Source organism: Vipera berus (assembly GCF_964194415.1).
Source record: "Vipera berus genome assembly, chromosome: 2".
Lineage (NCBI taxonomy): Eukaryota > Metazoa > Chordata > Lepidosauria > Squamata > Viperidae > Vipera > Vipera berus.
The window spans coordinates 57015878-57035963 of NC_138203.1; the positions used below are offsets into that span (position 1 = coordinate 57015878).

Genomic DNA, 20086 nt, shown 5'->3' on the forward strand with positions numbered 1-20086 from the left:
TTTCCTCCACTGAAATATGATTCAGTAGCATATTTTAATTAATAAATTTTCTACGTTCTAGGAACATTTGTTGATGTAAGAAAAGTCCATTTGATAGCCCAATTCTAAAAATAATGGATTGAAATGATGCCTTTGTCTGCTTTGGGAAAAACAGTCATGCCAAGACATGCCACCCAAGAAATGAAGAATTTAACATTCAGATTCCAAATTGGAATTGGCTACGATTATAGGGCGGTTGTAAACATTTTTAACAAAGAGGTCTTAGTCTGCTAAGCACAAAGAAGTTAAGGCTTAGAATAGATGTTTCCATCTAAACTTATCTGTCAAGTTGCAAATCCAGCAAAGCTGTAGTTTTACTCATTGTAATGCAAGGCAAGTCCAAGCTTCTTAGAACATGTCTAATGAGCCAGTCCTTTATTATCTGTGCAAAAGTCCCCCTTACAAAATAAATTTAGGAATTAAATTTAGAGAATATTGTTGTGATGCAACTTAATTCTTTGCTATTTCAATCAATCATTTCTCCACAACAGTTTTTTCCCCTCTGCTTGAGAAAATTGCTTTTTGAAACGATGTTTTCCAGACATCTGTGTTTTGCAGCAGGGATACAACAGTTCTAGTCTATAGCCATGATTGCAAGTCTTCACCATTACATACTGTTGTGAAAGTGGTCCCTTGAAGGTGGAAATTCTGAAGGTTAAAAAAAAATAGATAAGAATATTTCAAATGGCTTCGGGAAGATTTTAGCAGATTATGTTCATCTCCCCTCTGCAGTTTGGCAGAGACTTTGAGAGCTTTCTTCTCTACTTCTCCTCATTGCAAAGGTTACTATTGTGATGAAAATGTGAATAAGCATAAGTTTTTAGCCTTGAAATAAATAAATATGTATAACAGAATATGTGTTACTAGGCAAGAGAATATACTAATCATAGCAGTGAAAGATATTCTTGCACATAAAGAGATCCACATGTGTGTGGGCTGACCTATATTTACTAATATTAAAGAAGCCTTGCCTACTCCAGGTAGTTGCCAAGAGAAAAAAGTGACTCAAAGCACAAAATAAAACAGAACAAACAAAAAAAGAAATGTTACAATTATTATGTTTGGGAAAATATAGAACAGACTTTCCCAATTTGGTTTGTTCCTGATGTTGTAAATGCATGATGTTAACTCTGGAAGTAGCAGTTCCAATACACAGGAGGTGTATAGCTGGGGAACAGGATATTTACTACATAAATATCAAAGCCTCATTTTGGGGGGAATTGTGCTTAATAGGTAATTACAAATCCTTCAAATTTTTTTTCTCAAGACATTAGGCTATAAAACTTTTCATTAGCCTTCCACTGAGAATTTTTCTTTTAGCTGTCTCTGGACCTAGTACGGCTGTGTGACAAATGGGTCTTGTATACATGTGCTCTCTTTCACATACTCAACATGTCATTATACTTCTTAAAGCATCCTCCAATTCTCCTTAATTAGTCTAAATATAGGAAGGGAGAATGCAGCACAGAAGATATCTGGACCTGTCTCAGAAATAATACAATTCACATATTTTGCAGTGTTTGCCATCATAGTTTTTAATCACAATTAGAAAAGAGTTGTATCCCTAGTGATGCAGCTATCAACATGTGTTGGAAAATTCCATACAGTATCTGCTAAATTTTAGACATGTTTGGCAGCTTAGCAAATATCATATGATTGCAGCATCCATGATTTAAATTGCAACAGTCATGTCTTTTTTTTCTACAAAAAGTGTCTTTCCAACTATGATGCTACACTCTTATAGTTCGTGGCCTCTGGACAAGATTATCACAATTAGACAATGGTCTCTTTTGAGTTCCTTTTGACTGAATGCAGGCCCAGCAAGGACTGCTGGGTAGAAGGGATGCTGACAGACTTTGGGATGAGAAGGATAACTCTTTGATTGGTCCGACGCCATTCATTGTATAATCTACAGTGATACCTAAAGGATACCTGCAAGAAAATAAAGAGAAATATCTATGGTTAAGATAACCAGAGAAACACACTCGGAAGAAAAGAGCCTTTTAATACAAATTGCGTTACTGTGCTTCAACCTGAATGGTTCTCTTTTAACTCCAGTTCTTCTCAATTCAACATGCACTTCAAGGAAGTCTTGAAAGGATTTAAAAATTTTCAATCTGCTTCTGTAATATTTAATCTAATTTTCATTTTCTATAGCAGCTAATGGAGCTAAAAGATACTGGCAATAGGTCGGTTGATTTAGGATCGCTTTGTAAATAATTTCAGTGAATTCAAGAACTGTACTCTGAACTTAAGTTTTTTTTTAAAAAAAGCTGATAGTTTGGAGTATCATTCCTTTTAAAAATATGTTACCTTGCTATGCAACAAAGTAAAGTAATTTTCTTCAGATTGGTATTTGGATTATGCAGTAATATGTTTGGCAATGTCTTTCTTTGGAAATATCCAAATTTTATTTCAGACAGGTCAATGTATTGGGATAATAGTGACAACATAGTTAGGAAGTAATATGTCTAATAACCCATTTGTAAAGAGATTTAAATGATCAGAGTTCTTTCAAGCTGTTGTGATAGCATTTCTATAACGGCCAGTAGATTTTCAAATTCTTCCGATTGGATGTGTGATAGTGGTGATAGAGGGATAGTAGGCAGATTCCACAATGCCATTTTCCGAGCCCAGGATAGGAGAAGGTAAGGACTATTTATAAAACTCATTGTGAAGGAACTAATTATTGTGTATCAGTTTCAGGGCTGGTGTGACTAAGAACTCCCTCTTAAAGAGGAGATATCAGGAAGACAGAAAAAGTGTAGCTTTGCGGTTCCTTAGCCATCTGTGGAAGACTCTGTTTTCATTACCCATGCTCACTCGTGGAACAATAATACCACAGGCTATCTACATTTATCGGCTTTTCCTTAAGTTACTAAGATTCTTTCCTAGAGTCCCTCTCTGTTATAGAAAGGATAGTTTTTCCAGCAATTTTTGCATTATAAGCCAGGTCCTCATTGAATATTTAAGGCATTTTCACAGGAAAACATCATCCCATTAGGTCAGCCCATCCCACCTAGTCAGGCAGGGAAGATGGATCTCATCAGCCAAAGAATTCTGACTGGCAGCGTCCAGGAAGAGAGCCTTCTCCGCCGTTGCCCCTGGCCTGTGGAAGACTCAACCTGGAGATGAGGCAGAGCCCCACTCTCCTGGCTTTCCAGAAAGGCATGAAAACATGGCTCTGCAGCCTTGCCTGGGGCACACAGATGAACACACAACTGGCAGGTTAGTTGGTGCCCTGAAAGCCCTCCCCACACTTTTTAGTCAATTTTTAACATTCTTTGTCTCTTTTAAATTTTACATACTATTTTTATGCTTTTGATATTTTATTGTACACTGCTCAGAGGCCTTCTGTAAGGGAGATGGGCAATTCTTACATAGTAAAGGTAAAGGTAAAGGTTCCCCCGCACATGTGTGCTAGTCGTTTCCGACTCTAGGGGCCGGTGCTCATCTCCGTTTCAAAGCCGAAGAGCCAGTGCTTGTCTGAGGACGTCTCCGTGGTCATGTGGCTGGCATGACTAGACGCCAAAGGTGCACGGAGCGCTGTTATCTTCCCACCATAGTGGTCCCTATTTTTCTACTTGCATTTTTACGTGCTTGCGAACTGCTAGGTTGGCAGAAGCTGGGACGAGTAACAGGCATTCACTCTGTTACGCGGCACTCGGGATTCGACCCGCCAAACTGCCGACCTTCTGATCAACAAGCTCAGTGACCTAACCCACTGAGCCACCGCGTCCCTTTGAATTATATATATTATATAATTATAATATAATATAATTATATTATATAATATAATGACAAACCAATAAACCTAGTTAAGCCTGGTAGGCTGTTTACAATGAGTTCTTGCCTACAGCCAATGCCTAAGCAATGTCAGCTACGGTACTCAAATCCAGAAGCTCAACTTTGCATTTTGTAAGGAAAGTCTTCAGTTAACAGTTTGCAATGTTGTTGGTTGATAGCAAAATTGTGTAAATTCCACAACCATTTCTAAATTTTTTGGGTTTTCTAAAAAACATTTTGACTAAACATTTTTGTAAATTTATAAAATTAGTTATAAAATTCAAACTCAATGTGAAAGCAGGATCTGTTCTTCATCATTTTTTTTTAAAAAAAATCAGAAACTTGGGTCCAGGACCCTTCCTGCCTAAAACAGAGATGATATTTGTTCATTGATAATGAAAACAATGCTTAGATTCATTTAAAGGGGTAATCAGCAGTCTTTGAGAAAAACAGGGTCTTATTTAGGAATGATAGAAAATAGCTCCTTTGAAATGTATGGATCTCTATTCTCAAAATAATTGCTCCACTAAATTCTTACATCATTGAGATACAGCAGCGTTACTCACCCAGATGGCAAGGTTTTATTTATACATGGCTTAATAGGAAGGCCAATGGGAAAAAATGGTAACCGCTCTGAAGTATATCTTATAAAAGACAACGTATTAATGAACAATATGTAATACCACAGCACTGTACATCACAACACTGAACACCTCTGGAGTTCTGGACTATCTATGGTGAAGTCTCAAAGCCAAATTATGCCATAAGCAAAGACTGTAAATATAGTTTAATTAGATGAGTGGATTCAGCCAAGCGTCATGGATTATAAAATGTATTGGGTTCAGTTAACCTGATGCAGGTGGGCATATTTGATACATTTTAAACTCTTTACTTGTGGTAACATAAACTGCAATAAGGCTACTAAGAAACTCCAACTGTTAGAATCACATCTGAAAACCAGCAGCCTGATTCAATATCAAACTTAACTAGAACTTAAAATCTAATCGTTTTATGTAATTATTTTGGCAATATGAGTTTGAGCTTTTTCATCCAAGTACATGAAACTGAATAAGATTCATCTGAATTGTGCCCAACCTCCTGTCCTACAGTTGTATTAGTGGACTGAAAATGGACAATAAAATGACTTTTTTGTTTGCCTGAAAAATTTTTTTTAACAAGACTGTAAGGACTACCATACCATTTCAGTGTCAATTTTGCACAGACTTATGCCATTGTGTTAAAAAAAATCATGATTTGGGGTCCTAGCATGAGGTAATAAACTATAATCCAAGATATTGCAAAACTGTTATGCGGCAATTGGTTAAATGGAAACTGTATTGGGATTTAATGTCAGTCAGTCAGTCTGTCTGTCTGTCTATCCATCTAACATCTATCATCTCCTATTAGACTGAAGCCCTGTTGTTGAAATTTTGAAACTTCTTTTCTGAGAGCACATTGCTTCATTAATGCACCCCATTCTCACTGAAATCATAACAGGATAAGAAATGTTCTCCCATCTGGCAAGCAACATAAACCATGCACCTACCATGTCCCTGAAACTGTATATTCAATATACCAATGGGAGCCCATGTTTGGTTTAGGCTTATCACCTCCCCATGTATGTGTAAAGCAACACTCCTGGATGAAAGGCATTTTTAATGATCAGAGATAATTTAAGTTATATTCTGATCTGAAGTTTGCAAATTAAGATCCTTATCATGAAATAAACCCTCAGGTGCTTCCCAAACCTCTCAACTTTCCCAAGGGGATTTGAGAAAGCTGTAGGAAGAGGACAGCAACAGGAAATTTCCAAAGCTTGATGAAAAGGACCCTCATGAGCTGTTGGATTCAGCTCTCCAACTGTAATTTAAAATGCATATTTGGGTAGCAATTAAGAGCCAATAAAATATGGTCATGGCATACTTTCCAGAAAATATATCCTACATACTTCCTAATATGAAATATACTTTGGGATATATAACTTTTAAAATCTGTCCTTTTCAGTATATCATATATTGTTTATCTACATTTTTGTTTATGTACATTTGTTGACTTGTGGCCGCACAACAGGAGAACTGTACCGGATAATATAAATAATGAGAAAGATATTCATATAGCCTGCCTATTATTTTAGACAGAGTAGAACTTTTCTTGCCATTTTTTTCTGGAAGACTGACTCTGCATATGTTATGGAAATAACATACAATAAATTTATTGAAACTAAAGGAAGTTTCCAGTCAAAAACTATTCCAGTCAAAAATTGGTTTGAGCAGTTTCCACTAGTTGATTTAAATAGACATTTTATTTATTTAACAAACATTTGTTTTTTTACCAACTCAAATCTAAGAGACTCTAGATGGTATATACCTCAGTAGATCATTAATAATGCTCCTGCCATAATTTCTCCTAAGGGACCAAAGAAAATGATTTCCGGTGCTCTTTAAAATGTCAGAAGAGAAGGGACGAGGCACACATTTCTCAACTAAACTGAGCCATCCTGTAAGTTCATCATAGATCGGAGAAGCCCCCAGGGACTCTATGTTTCCATTACAGGACTTACAGAACAGCATCCCTGACAGTGTTATACTTGTTCTTACTGTGATGGCTTTCCAGAAGTCTTAAAGACTGATTTTTCCCCGAGAGTTTCTGCTGGCTAAATTTAATCTTACTAGTGATTTTTGACAACAAACTTGAGATTTTCTTATATGAGTACCGCTGTGATTTAGTATTAGTATTTTTTCTTTGTGAACATCTTAACACTATTGTCATAATGCCTTTTATCCTGCATGTTTTACTGTACTACATTTGTGTAATCCCATGGATATTTTAATTTCATTTGTCTGCTTGAAGTTGGCAAGATATAAATTTAATAAACAAATACCTAAATAATGTGGCAGCCATTACTGAGAAGAGCTGCCTTCTGATCTATATTCCTTGGGCACAACCTCTCTAGACTGCAGAAGGATTTATGGGTGATAATTAGCACTATGCTCAGACTAATGGTAACCGGTGCAGTGATCACAGAACAGGAGAAACTCTGCAATAATAAGATTCTCTTGTTAACAGCCTGGCTGCTGCATTCTCTACCAGTTGTAGCTTCCAACTGCACGCCCTGAAAGGCAGACACATATTAAGGGTGTTGCAACACCAAGGTGCATGATCTCTCTTGCTGGATGACAGTGTGTGTGATAAGTATGTATGGATACTGTATATGTATATACAGTCATGGCCGAAATTGTTGGCACCCCAGAAATTTTTCCAGAAAATCAAGTATTTCTCACAGAAAAGTATTGCAGGAACACATGTTTTGCTATACACAGGTTTATTCCCTTTGTGTGTATTGGAACACAACAAAAAAGGGAGGGAAAAAAGCAAATTGGACATAATGTCAAACAAAACTCCAAAAATGGGCCGGACAAAATTATTGGCAACCTTAACTTAATATTTGGTTGCACACCCTTTGGAAAAAATAACTGAAATCAGTCGCTTCCTATAACCATCAATAAGCTTCTTACACCTCTCACCCGGAATTTTGGACCACTCTTCCTTTGCAAACTGCTCCAGCTCTTTCTTATTGGAAGGGCACCTTTTCCCAACAGCAATTTTAAGATCTCTCCACAGGTGTTCAATGGGATTCAGATCTGGACTCATTGCTGGCCACTTCAGAACTCTCCAGCACTTTCTTGCCATCCATTTCTGGGTGCTTTTTGACGTATGTTTGGGGTCATTGTCCTGCTGGAAGACCCAAGATCTCAGACGCAAACCCAGCTTTCTGACACTGGGCTCTACAGTGCGACCCAAAATCCTTTGGTAATCCTCAGATTTCATGATGCCTTGCACACATTCAAGGCACCCAGTGCCAGAGGCAGCAAAACAACCCCAAAACATCATTGAACCTCCACCATATTTCACTGTAGATACTGTGTTCTTTTCTTTGTAGGCCTCATTTCATTTTCGGTAAACAGTAGAATGATGTGCTTTACCAAAAAGCTCTAGCTTGGTCTCATCTGTCCACAAGACGTTTTCCCAGAAGGATTTTGGCTTACTCAAGTACATTTTGGCAAACTGTAATCTTGCTTTTTTATGTCTCTGTGTCGGCAGTGGGGTCCTCCTGGGTCTCCTGCCATAGTGTTTCATTTCATTTAAATGTCGACGGATAGTTCGCGCTGACACTGATGCTCCCTGAGCCTGCAGGACAGCTTGCATTCCTTTGGAACTTGTTTGGGGCTGCTTATCCACCATCCGGACTATCCTGCGTTGCAATCTTTCATCAATTTTTCTCTTCTGTCCACAACCAGGGAGATTCGCTACAGGGCCATGGGTTGCAAACTTCTTGATAATGTTGCGCACTGTGGACAAAGGCAAATCTAGATCTCTGGAGATGGACTTGTAACCTTGAGATTGTTGATATTTGTCCACAATTTTGGTTCTCAAGTCCTCAGACAGTTCTCTTCTCCTCTTTCTGTTGTCCATGCTTAGCGTGGCACACACAGACACACAATGCAAAGACTAAGTGAACTTTTCTCCTTTTTATCTGCTTTCAGGTGTGATTTTTATATTGCCCACACCTTTTACTTGCCCCAGGTGAGTTTAAAGGAGCATCACATGCTTGAAACAATCTTGTTTACCCACAATTTTGAAAGGGTGCCAATAATTTTGTCCAGCCCATTTTTGGAGTTTTGTTTGACATTATGTCCAATGTGCTTTTTTTCCTCCCTTTTTTGTTGTGTTCCAATACACACAAAGGGAATAAACCTGTGTATAGCAAAACATGTGTTCCTGCAATACTTTTCTGTGAGAAATACTTGATTTTCTGGAAAAATTTCTGGGGTGCCAACAATTTCGGCCATGACTGTACACACACATATTGATAAACTGAAATTAATCCTGAACTGTGGTTAGAACATTATTTTGAAACTAAAATCCTCCAAACAAAATGTTCAAAATCTTCTGATACTTTTCTCCAAAGCTCTTGATTTTGAAAGTAATGAGTTTTTTCCCTTTAAAATTCTATGCAGTCAAATCACAAGTATTACTGAAATACTGACCCATCAAAGTTTGTTATATTTGGAGTAAAATTAAACATGGCTTTTCAGATTAGCATTTATGGACCTGAATGGTAGAAGCTAAACGTTTTCATTTTATTTCCACATGAAACACAACAAGTCTCTAGTCTGGAGGAAAGACTGTCTTGATGTTCATAAAAGTAGGGCAAATAGATTCAGCCAAAACCAATTTACCTGTTCCAACAATAAAAGGAAGATGTTCCTAAGGTTGAAGACATGTAGAAAGCTGGAATGCACATAACTGTAAAGCAATCCATACATGCAAGCAGACTTAGGGTAGAACACATTAGTTTACCTGCTCCAAAATGTATGCATGGAATTGCTGTCAGAAACTCTTGTTCTATAGTGCTATTTTATTTCATACTTGGCAACTTTTAAGATGTGTGGATTTCAACTCAAAGACCCTAGCCACCGTGATATGAAGAAAGCTATAATCCACGCATCTTAAAACTTGCCAGGTTTGAAAAATACTGTTCTATAGCTTCTTTCATTTTTCTTTACATCCGTTCCATATGCAGGATCCTTTTCAAACAAGTCATTTTCCCATATGACTTGGGCACAATGTCAGAGCAAGATTTAGTGTGCTGAAGGTAGTTTGGTATTTCTGTGATCTTCCTTATAATCTGTTTATATTTTTAGCCTATTGGACTCTAAATAAGAATCTGAAAAAATGAAAGCAACCTGAAGAAATGGTTTGTTGCCAGGATGGAAAATACAAAGGATCCATAGGACATTAAAAGTTTCTTGTCTACTCCTACATTCTGGCCTATTTAATTGTCCACTCCTACCCCAGTCACACCTATTTTTTCTGTTTTCCATGAAGAGTCAATCATAACCACAGATATAGCTGATGGCTTTTTCTTATATGTGGATGGCCTTCTGGCTTCACAGTGACATGTAGTTATCTCAGAATTTCTGGAAGAGGAATATAACCTCTTCCTTTTTTTCTGCTCTGCAGCTTACTTCCCAAATCTTTATTCCTTGCAATTTTGGGTACACAAAGGCGTTCTTAGGTGTAAACAATGAAAGTAAATGATCAAGTGTGCAAAAATTCTCAGTCTCCGTTTGCTATGCCACTTATGTTGGATTGCAATTCCCAGAATTCCCAGATAGACAATGTGACCTTACAGCTATGTTTCCCTAAGCCTGGGAAAAGTGGTAATACTATTTCCTCCCAAAGTTGGTTCTCTATCGGAAAAATAAGATAGCAACTAATATAATTTCTGATCTAGAACTCCTATGCTAAATAGGCAGATACAATAGCTATAGCATCATCTGAATCAACTGGCTAAGGTTATTTTTGCTAATATTCTCAGGAACAGTGCATGAAGTAGATCAAAATGGAGATTCTAAATAGGACTCTCAGATCTGGAAAGCAAAAAAAATGACTACTGGGAACAGCAAAAGGTTAATAACTTTTTATAATACTCTGTTGCTCTCTGGGGACTGTGTGGATTTTTGTCATCCATATTTCATAGACTTATTATAAAGATTTCTTCAGTGCCAAAAATTCATAGAAGGATCTTGTAAGTCCACATGCCTTTCAAGAGAAAATATATCAAACAGCATTATGAATGCTGAGTAAAACAAATGTGGTCCATTTAGTATGAAATGCTTTTATTTATACAGATGTGCTGTCAATGAATTACTTTTTCTATCAGGAATATTCACCTTATTCAAAGGTTCTTAAAATAAATGCTAAAATGCATGCAGTTTTGATAAAGAAACCATAATGGGATTGAAAAGCAATACAATGAAAACATAGAACAAGACCAACCAAATATGCACCCTATTTTTTTTTTCATTCCAGTTCTCTCCAATTAGAGACAGCACAAGAACTACTAAGAGCAAAAGTAGAAATTAAAGATGGAACTTATTATTTGGGATTGAACTAATGTATTTTCAACTTTCTTTCTTTTATGGATTAGAGAAAACTGCAAACACCAAGTATCAGAAAGTTGGTGACCTTCAAAAGCTAGCATACATTATTAATAACAGTTCGGTGAAACAGAAATTGCAGAAAACTAAGGAATTGGAAGGTATGCATAGGAACAAAGTAAAATAATTAAGAATGAACATTGGGGGAAAAACACTGCACTTCTACTCAGATATAAATTTCTTTCAGCTTAATGGAGCTTAGTCCCAACTAAAAATATTTAGTTCAAAAATAAGGAAAATAAGGAAAGGAGAAAACAGATGAGCAGAAGTTTACAATCATAACAAGATGAATAGCAGGGAATAACAGAGAAGCAAGAGAGAGACGATAATTGACCACCATTCCTTGCTGTTGGAAGATTATGCAGTGATTGTCTGAATAAGAATTTTCCATGTTATGTCAAGATAACAACACATTTTTTTGTAGATTAGTGGCTGCACACTGCTGAAACCAATAATGAAAGTAAGATCTTTTGGGGTGGGGGGGGGAGGACAGCACTTCTGTTTACTATTTTTCAAGTCTGACTTCTGTCTAATGATGTCTGCGCAGTAAGGATACCTTCTCCCATGAAGCTGCACACTGGAATCTGTTCTTGATGGCTGCTGAACCACAGCAGGCATATCTGGGGAAGCACAAGGGTGCACCATACCTGACAGGAAAGGAAAGTCTTTTGGCACAAGTGGGAGTCATGGCACTAGATGCAGTTCTTTTTCTTCTTTAGTCTTTCCTATATGAGTACTCAACTCGAAAGCGATGTTGACTAAAATCTATATAAAAATGTCTATCCTATAATGATATTACGTGACAGAGGACAGTAAGTAAAAAAGCGGTTTTCTTTTCTTTATGAAAGCATCTGTGGAGTTGATGCATCTCTGCTATAGGAGCCACCGCTTCTTTCCTGCAGATGCTTTTCAACTGGGAAGATTGACTGCATTCTCTTCACACTTGTTCAGCAGGGAAAATCAATCAGCCCATTTTAAGTAATTCAACAATTCTAAAAGGATCACATTCTCAATTCTTCCTCCATATTTGAGACATCTGGATGTCTGGAGGAAGAAAGAGCTCGTGTTTCAAAATATATTAGTGTACAAGGTTACACGCAGAAACTGTTTGGTGGTGTCTAACATAGCTTTCTGATTCAGGTTTAACTAAAAGCTCCAGACTTGTTATTCTGAAATCTACTGAGGCTTGAAAAATGTTTCTTATTACCAATCGCGAAGGAAAAAGACAGCTCAGATCTTTCCTACTATAGCTTGTTCAGAGCACTATACTTTGTTAGTCCTGAACAATGTCCACAAAAGCTTATTTAGGAAGGATGAGCAATGTCTCAAGATTCTGGTCTGGAGGTAAATGCAGGTGCCTCACAATTCACATTAGAATGAGAAGCAGGCTTGTATCAGATGAATCTCTCCCTGATGCTGCCCATCCCAAACGTAGAGAAAACAAAGCATGCTGGGTAAGATTTCCGAGATTTACTTTCAGTCTGCCCATTATTAGTGCCAAAAGAGAAAGGAAATCTGTTTATCTTTTCCTTGCTGCATAGATATGATGTTGATGATGTCTGCAAATATTTTGCTACCTATTTTCCCAGCGCTGATTTATTTCATTAGGGTTTTTCCCTCCATTTACTCACTGTAGTGTGGCTAAAGTCTCATCATTAGGCCTTTCCAAATACTGGCTTGGATCCAAAGCCATCTGTCTACAGATGGAAGACATTTTAATCTAAACAATGCATCTAATACCACAGACCAATTTCTGTGGTAGAAAGGGAAGAGATACTCTTTGTTAAATATGTCCTCATTCTGAAGTCTTTATAATTTCTAACAATAGGTTCTAGAACAGTGGAAAGGTAGAGGAGGGATGGGGGGAATGTTACAAAATAATTCTGCCATTTCTCCCAGCCAAGAACATTCTAAGAACTACTGGAGTGCAAACCATTCCAGATCCAACCAAAGAGAAACAAATGTTGTTTGTATGCTATTGATTTATATTTGTATAAATATACATTTTCTTTTAATGACACTACAATCCCTTGCTTCGGGGTGAGGTTAGGGCAACTGATTGGAGCTGAGCATTTACTGGCCAGATGCCCTTCCTGACGCTTGCATGGAGTTCACAGCCGGCAATTACTCACTGCGCCCAGAGAGAGAAGTATCTGCTGCCAATTAGGATCGAACTCCCAGCTGCCTAAGTGTTTAGCGAGAGTTCTACCTCTAGGCCACCAAGCCACTCATGATTTCAAGATATATTATGAAGCTGTTATTCAAATAAAGCAGTTTGATCTTTTCTCATACAACAATAACTGTCATCAGATGTTCCCAGAATAACATAAAATTGATCATACTCTAATGTAAATAGAAGTCGAAACAAAAGACTACTTACTAGTGTCCAAAAGAGGTAAATTGTGAAGAGTGCGACAGTGAGTGCAATGAGCCCAACAGCTTCTAGCCTACTACTAAAGTGCAGATGGTCCACTGCTCCCCGCAGACACAACCAGCCGGAGATAGTAGCCAATGGAGTTATAAACAAGAAGCACACCATGTCCCCAAACAAAGTCCGTTTCTCATGTTGGGGGCCAGGATTTTTTAGCCACTGCAGAAAGAATCAGTGCATAGTCAGTCTCAACAAAAGGTATTCATTCAACTAAAGAAACCATTTTCTATCACTTTTATATAATGTTATGTTTTAATAAACAGTAGAAATAAGGTCACATAAAATAGAAATTTATTAAGCAGAGCTGCTTCTGTTTTTCAGCCAGTATGAGCTAGGAATCCACTTTGATCCTCTATTTATATTACAGCAAAGTATTTCCATTTGCTCCTTCACATTTGGTATATTTTCTAAAACTCTAAAATTATTTTAATATTGCTAAATAAATAATAGTATGCAGAGTGTATAATGCAAAACAGTATCCCAAGGTAAGCCAATAAGTGCTTATTGATAGTTCTTCCAGTAAATATAATAATTTGTAGGTCATAAGATGTGTCTATATTTATAAAATTGTGAGTAGGCATGGATATAGATTCAAGGAAGAAACAATCCATTTATTTATATTTTGACAAGCCCATGGGGAAAGAAAGGAGAGAGTAAGCCATGTTTGTAAAAAAATTACTACTAAAACATCTATTTGCGTAAAGCAAAAGGTAATTATTGAAAGTTAGAGATGATAAAGCTTGATTTTATATAGTGCAGGAACACTTTGACAACTGATTTTTTTTATCAAGCTTGTATAGGTTATTTGTACTACCACACACAACATCTATTTTTATTTTTTATCAAAAATCTTATACATGTTTAATCACAGATACATTTTACTCCTTTCAATTAGGTCTTATTCTAAGATATGTATGCATAAGATTACAGCTTTATATTCTTTGATTAAGATCCATATTTGTATGACTGTAGGAGGACTCCTACTGAGTAACTGCGAATTATTTATTAATTCATGTAATTTATTCTAATCTTATACTTCATTAATATCCTTTTCCAATCATGGTGCTGGCAACTCATACAGATCTCAGAGATTATCACTTTCGCTTTTGTGAACCAACCCCCCCAAAAAAAGTAGAAACACAAAATTATTGTAATATATAGGTGTGTTTGGTGATTTTAAACTTCGCTTACAATTTTGTGAAATGTTCAAAATGAAGAGGAACAGCAAACAATGCCAAAAAATACTTCTGAAAACTTTTACGGATTAGCATAAAATGATGTTATGTATCTTAAAATATGCAAGAATAAAGTGAAGCAAAATATTCTAACTTCATATAGCCCATATAAACGGATGGAGATTGAGTAGACACAGACTGAATAAGAAAGCAATCACAGAGGATAGGTGAACAGCTCAGTAAAATATCAGTATAACATAGGACTGTTTTAAAAAAGGTAAACCTAAGCTGAGATCAGTAGGAAAAGAATCACAGAATTAAATTTCCAATATTGCAATGCCTTTTAAGAAGTTGTTGATGGTGGGGTAACACTTCAAATATTGCGCACAGTTCTGATCATCACACTTCAACTATAGAGAAAGTGGAAAGGAATAATGAAAAGCCCCACACAGCTGTGGAAAGATTCCCCTATACGCAAAATAGAACAGTTGTGGCTCTATATTAAGAATAAAGGGGGATACAACAGAACTTCTGAAGTAGTCAATCTCATACTTGACAATTTCTTGAAAGTTATGTAGTGACAGTTCTGAATTCATTCGTGGCTGCTCTTTGCAAGCATATTATCTACCTCTTTGTACAGCCTCATATAAATAGAAGTATGTCACTTAAATAATTACAAATTCTCTGTACAGGTGAATATGGGAAGCAAACTGCATTGAAAGGTTATGTATCTTGAGATAGTATCAGGAAATAGGAAAATTCTTTCAGTGTCTTGAACCTGTTCAGTAACCTTGAACTGGTTAGACTACTGCAATGCTCTCTACATGGGGCTGCCCCTGAGGACCACTCGGAGGCTTCAGGTGGTGCAGAATGCAGCTGTGCGAGTAGTAATGGGAGTTTCCCGATACTCTCATGTAACACCTCTTCTCCGCAAGCTGCATTGGCTTCCAGTTGCCCTCCGGGTGAGATTCAAGGTGCTGGTGATGACCTATAAAGCCCTAAATGGCATGGGTCCGGATTACCTTAGGGAGCACCTGCTGCTAGCATCAGCTTCCCATCGTCCTGTGCGCGCCCACAGGGAGGGCCTCCTTAGGGTTCCACCGGTTAGAGATTGCCGGCGGGTGATTCCCAGGGGGAGGGCGTTCTCTGTGGGTGCGCCCGCCCTTTGGAACGAACTGCCGATGGAACTTCGGACTGCCCCTGACCTTCGCTCGTTTCGCCAGGACTTAAAAACCTGGTTGTTTGAATTGTCTGGCCTGGACTGAGGGATTTTAAATTATATTAAATTAATTAAATTAATTAAATTAAATTAAATTAAATTAATTAAATAAAATGATTAAATTAAATTAAATTAAATAATTAAATTAAATTAAATTAAAATTAATTTTAAAATTTAATTTTAATGTTATCTTAATTTTGTGGGCTTGTATTAATTTAATCTTATTTTATTCTCTCTTTTTGTATTGTTTTTAACTTGCCCTGTGAACCGCCCTGAGTCCTTTGGGAATAGGGCGGTATATAAATTAAATTAATAAATAAAATAATAAATAATAAACCTCGATTCACTCTTTTGCAAAACATGCCCACTATTAGTTGTTCTAGTCAGTAAATAATGATCAGCATGCATTTGGTGCATGAATAGTTTTAAGGGTTACTTCCACAACACTTCTAGGATTTTAAAAACAAATCGACTTTGTAGAGTTTAAAAGAGCAAAAACAGTGAGTAACCTTAATAGTATTATTGCACTTCACTTTGTGCTATTATCTGAAGGTTAGTTAAAGAAGCAAAGCAGTTGTGAAGTAGATATTTTAAAAGTAGAAACAAGGATATTATATTACAGACAAATAAAACTCTCACACAGATTTCAAGGCACTGTATAAAATGATTCAGGACTCTATCGTAAGGATTTATCTCATTTCCTTAAAAAATACTGCTGAGGATAGTAACTTGATATGGCTGCTGCAGCAGTCCCAAGTACAACTGAGTTACTTCAACACATGACGACTGTCTTACAATTTACACCTTGTAATGAGAAACCAAAAGACAACCAAGAGGAAACAGAAATGCCCAGAAGAAAATAGGGAAGAACACCAAAAGTGACATTCAGAGATTAGTGTAGGAGAAAATATTTGACATGCAGACATTCATTGATCACTGTATGAATTGCAGGTACAATGGAGTTTAATTCACTGGGAAATCTATACTGTACTGTACTCAATCCCACTGAAAGACCTTTCATTCTCTGATCTCTTCCTTCCAAATCTTTTTTATTCAATCCACAAATCACACTTTTATACGCAAAAGACTGGGGTGAAAAGAACTGCATTTTGGCTACTCTAATTATTTTCCCAGTTTGGATTGAAAGGCTACATGGTGTACCCTGAAAATGAACCTCTAAACATTCTTTTTTAAAAACTACAAGACCTGGGCTGCAGGAGCTATGAGTCAGAGTTTTCCATTGCTCTTTCCTCCCATCTAGTGGTCATCTGGATTTTTGCAGGCCAGATTTGGTATTTGAGTCTCTTTGTTGCTGCCAGACCAATTTCTCTTCAACTATAAAGTTCACATCAAGCATAATAATTTATTATTAGGTATCAGGCAATATGAAGGTTGTTTTTTCCTATGATCCCCTCAATATAGTGCTGTTGATTTGAGGTACTCTTGTAATGATGCACATCAATAGGCTCCACTTTCCTGATCCCTATCACTTGTCCTGCAATGAGCATAGCTAATTTAAAATCATTAACACTATTTCCACTAACCTAAGTCATTTTTCTAGATATACAGGCTCAGGTCTCTCAAGTTCTGGTCTATTCAAGCAGCACCATATTCACTGAATCATTAAGTTCCAATTTCGAGGCTGGGCACAATTTTTTTTATACCTTCAAAAAATAAATCTACATTTTACTTCCTATTAAAATGAGCGCAATGTGTGTGTGTATATCTATCTATCTATCTATCTATCTATCTATCTATCTATCTATCTATCTATCTATCTATCTATCTATCTATCTATCTATCTACCGGTATCTATCTATCTATCTATCTATCTATCTATCTATCTATCTATCTATCTATCTATCTATCTATCTATCTATCATCTATCTATCTATCTAAATAATTTATTTAATTGAATTTCTATACCGCCCTTCTCCCGGTGTACAGGGCAATAAAAGCATTACATACAAAAGTTAAAAGTAAGATTAAATTAATTAAGCCCTAACAATAAATAATTAAAAATACCCCAAACCCTTAAACCAGGCCGGCCTGTTCAAATAAATAGGTTTTCAGATCACGGCGGAAAGAGCGAAGGTCGGGAGCCATCCGGAGCTCAACCGGTAATTGATTCCAAAGGGCTGGCGCGCCCACAGAGAATGCTCTCCCCCTGGGGGCCGCAAGCCGACACTCTCTGACCGATAGCACCCTGAGAAGGCCCTCTCTGTGGGAGCGCACAGGACGAAGGGAAGATGACACCGGCAGCAGGTGCTCCTGTAAGTAATCTGGACCCATGCCATTTAGGGCTTTATAGGTAATCACCAGCACCTTGAATCTCACCCGGAGGGCAACTGGAAGCCAATGCAGCTCGCGGAGAAGAGGTGTTACATGGAAGTATCAGGAGACCCCCATCACAACTCGCGCGGCCACATTCTGCACCAGCTGAAGCCTCCAAGTGGTCCTCAAGGGCAGCCCCATGTACAGAGCATTGCAGTAGTCTATATATATATAAATATATATTCTCAACTTATTTTTGCAAAAGAAAAGTGTAGAACTGGCAATTTTAGGGATAGACACCTATAGAAATAATTAAAGATATATAGAAAATGTTAGCGAGCTTGGTGATCTGTTTAGCTTGAAATATCACATAAATGGATGTAATTTTTTCCCCTTCTTTCTGAATACTTGCTTAAGTAGAAATGGTCTTGCTTAAGTCGAAATTAGTGGAGAAGGCAAGGCAGGAACAGGTAGTTTTCAATCTTCGTAACAAATTTGCGTTAATAATGTTCCATTCATTCAACCAGTCAGCAGTTTGGGATAGTATTAACATTTCTGCAATCATTCTACATTGGGGTAATCAATTGCACATTCCATACTGTTCATTTAGGAACTATATTTCTATAATGTACTTTGGAGCATATGCTCATTAACTTGATTTTGAAGATACCAATGATCCAATATAGTACAGCAAGCCCTTCTTAATATTTTGCTACATACCCAGACTTCAATATCTGTCATATGGTATGAAAGAAGATGTATAAAAGATGTAGAGTAAATTAATCTTTTAAGTGTTTTAATTTGGGCGTGGCCAATATTGAAGTAGTTTTTATTTATTTTATTACTATTTTTATAGCTTTTTACAACAGAAGCAAATGCCAAGCAATCATTTGTCTTAATTATAACAGACTGTTAGCCTTCACTGAGCGAGCAGTTAGTTCATCATCAACCCGTTGTACAAAACTCTACACATATCTGAACCAACCTAAAATTCAAAACACAATTTTCAGCACTTAATAATTTAATTCTCTAGGAATATTAAATTCATTGGCTATTAAACAGAAATAAGTGTAGTTTAAACCAAGAACCAGTTTAACCCAGTACACCGTCCAATTCCTACCATGTTGACTTACAAATAAATTCCATTGATTTTAATGAACTGTGGTTCAAGCTACAGAATGTTTTGGATTGTAGATTTACACATCTCAATCCTAAATGTTTATTCTGAAATTATTGTGTTCAATGTCAACTTCCTGTCTTGAAATAATGTCTCCACTGCTACTGACCAGTTATTTCCAAGATAACATGTACACATTCTTTCTTAAATTTTAATTTAAAGTAAAAACGCTGTTTTTTTTAAAAAACAGCATCCCAAGATTTATTAACCAGAACATTGAGGCAAAAGAAATACAATGAAAGAAAAAAAGAAAGGAAGAAAGGCTAGCATGCTTATTTTTCCCCCAGAACTATATGAAACAGACAATTCATTCACACAAAAATCTATTCTTGATTACCCCAGGCTTTCTTCATTTCAAAAATATTATTTACAGGGTGTAATTGTTTTCTTGCAGCTGTTACTAAATAATTGAAAATCAGATTATTTTGTCAATCTACAATAAAACTTCCACAGACTATTATAAAATACAGATTTTTATCCATCCCTAATCTTAGTATATAAACACTAATATATCATTAGGCAACTTGAAGCATTGGTGCTAAAGAAACATACAAGACTTCGTGGAAATTTTCCAGTAATAAATGCAGCCAATTAGTCCCAGCCAATTAGACTATTGTATGGGGGTAGGATTATCAGTAATACTAACAGCGTCACACACTGCTGTTTTTAGACACACATATTGCACTTATATATACACAAGGCTGATGTTAAGAAAAATCCATATTACAGAATCAAGACATTATCTTTTATTGGTTTATTCTATCATACTTAAAAAGACACTGAATAAAAAGGGAGGGTTTTTTTTCCAAATACAGAATATGACTGAGGCTTAGTGGAGCATCTGTCAATAAATACAGAACACAAAAGATAAAGATTTAAGTTTACAGAATATAACATTATACTAAATGGGTAAATATGCAGATAGTCCTCACCTTACAACCATTCATTTTGTGACCTTTTGAAGTTACAACATCACTGAAA

General features: G+C 36.6%; 1 protein-coding gene across 5 annotated transcripts in view; it reads right to left on the reverse strand.

Annotated features, from left to right (window-relative positions):
* Window positions 1-1558: 1558 nt before the first annotated feature.
* MARCHF3 (membrane associated ring-CH-type finger 3) overlaps window positions 1559-20086 on the reverse strand; it is a 149780-nt gene continuing 131252 nt past the window's right edge. For all 5 annotated transcript variants that reach the window (XM_081320290.1, XM_081320286.1, XM_081320289.1 and 2 more), the window contains 2 exons: window positions 13210-13419; window positions 1559-1971 (listed from right to left, as the gene is read on the reverse strand). In XM_081320290.1, coding sequence (XP_081176416.1) covers window positions 1813-1971; window positions 13210-13419 — 369 coding nt within the window. In that variant the 3' untranslated portion in view covers window positions 1559-1812. The remainder of the gene's footprint in view (window positions 1972-13209; window positions 13420-20086) is intronic.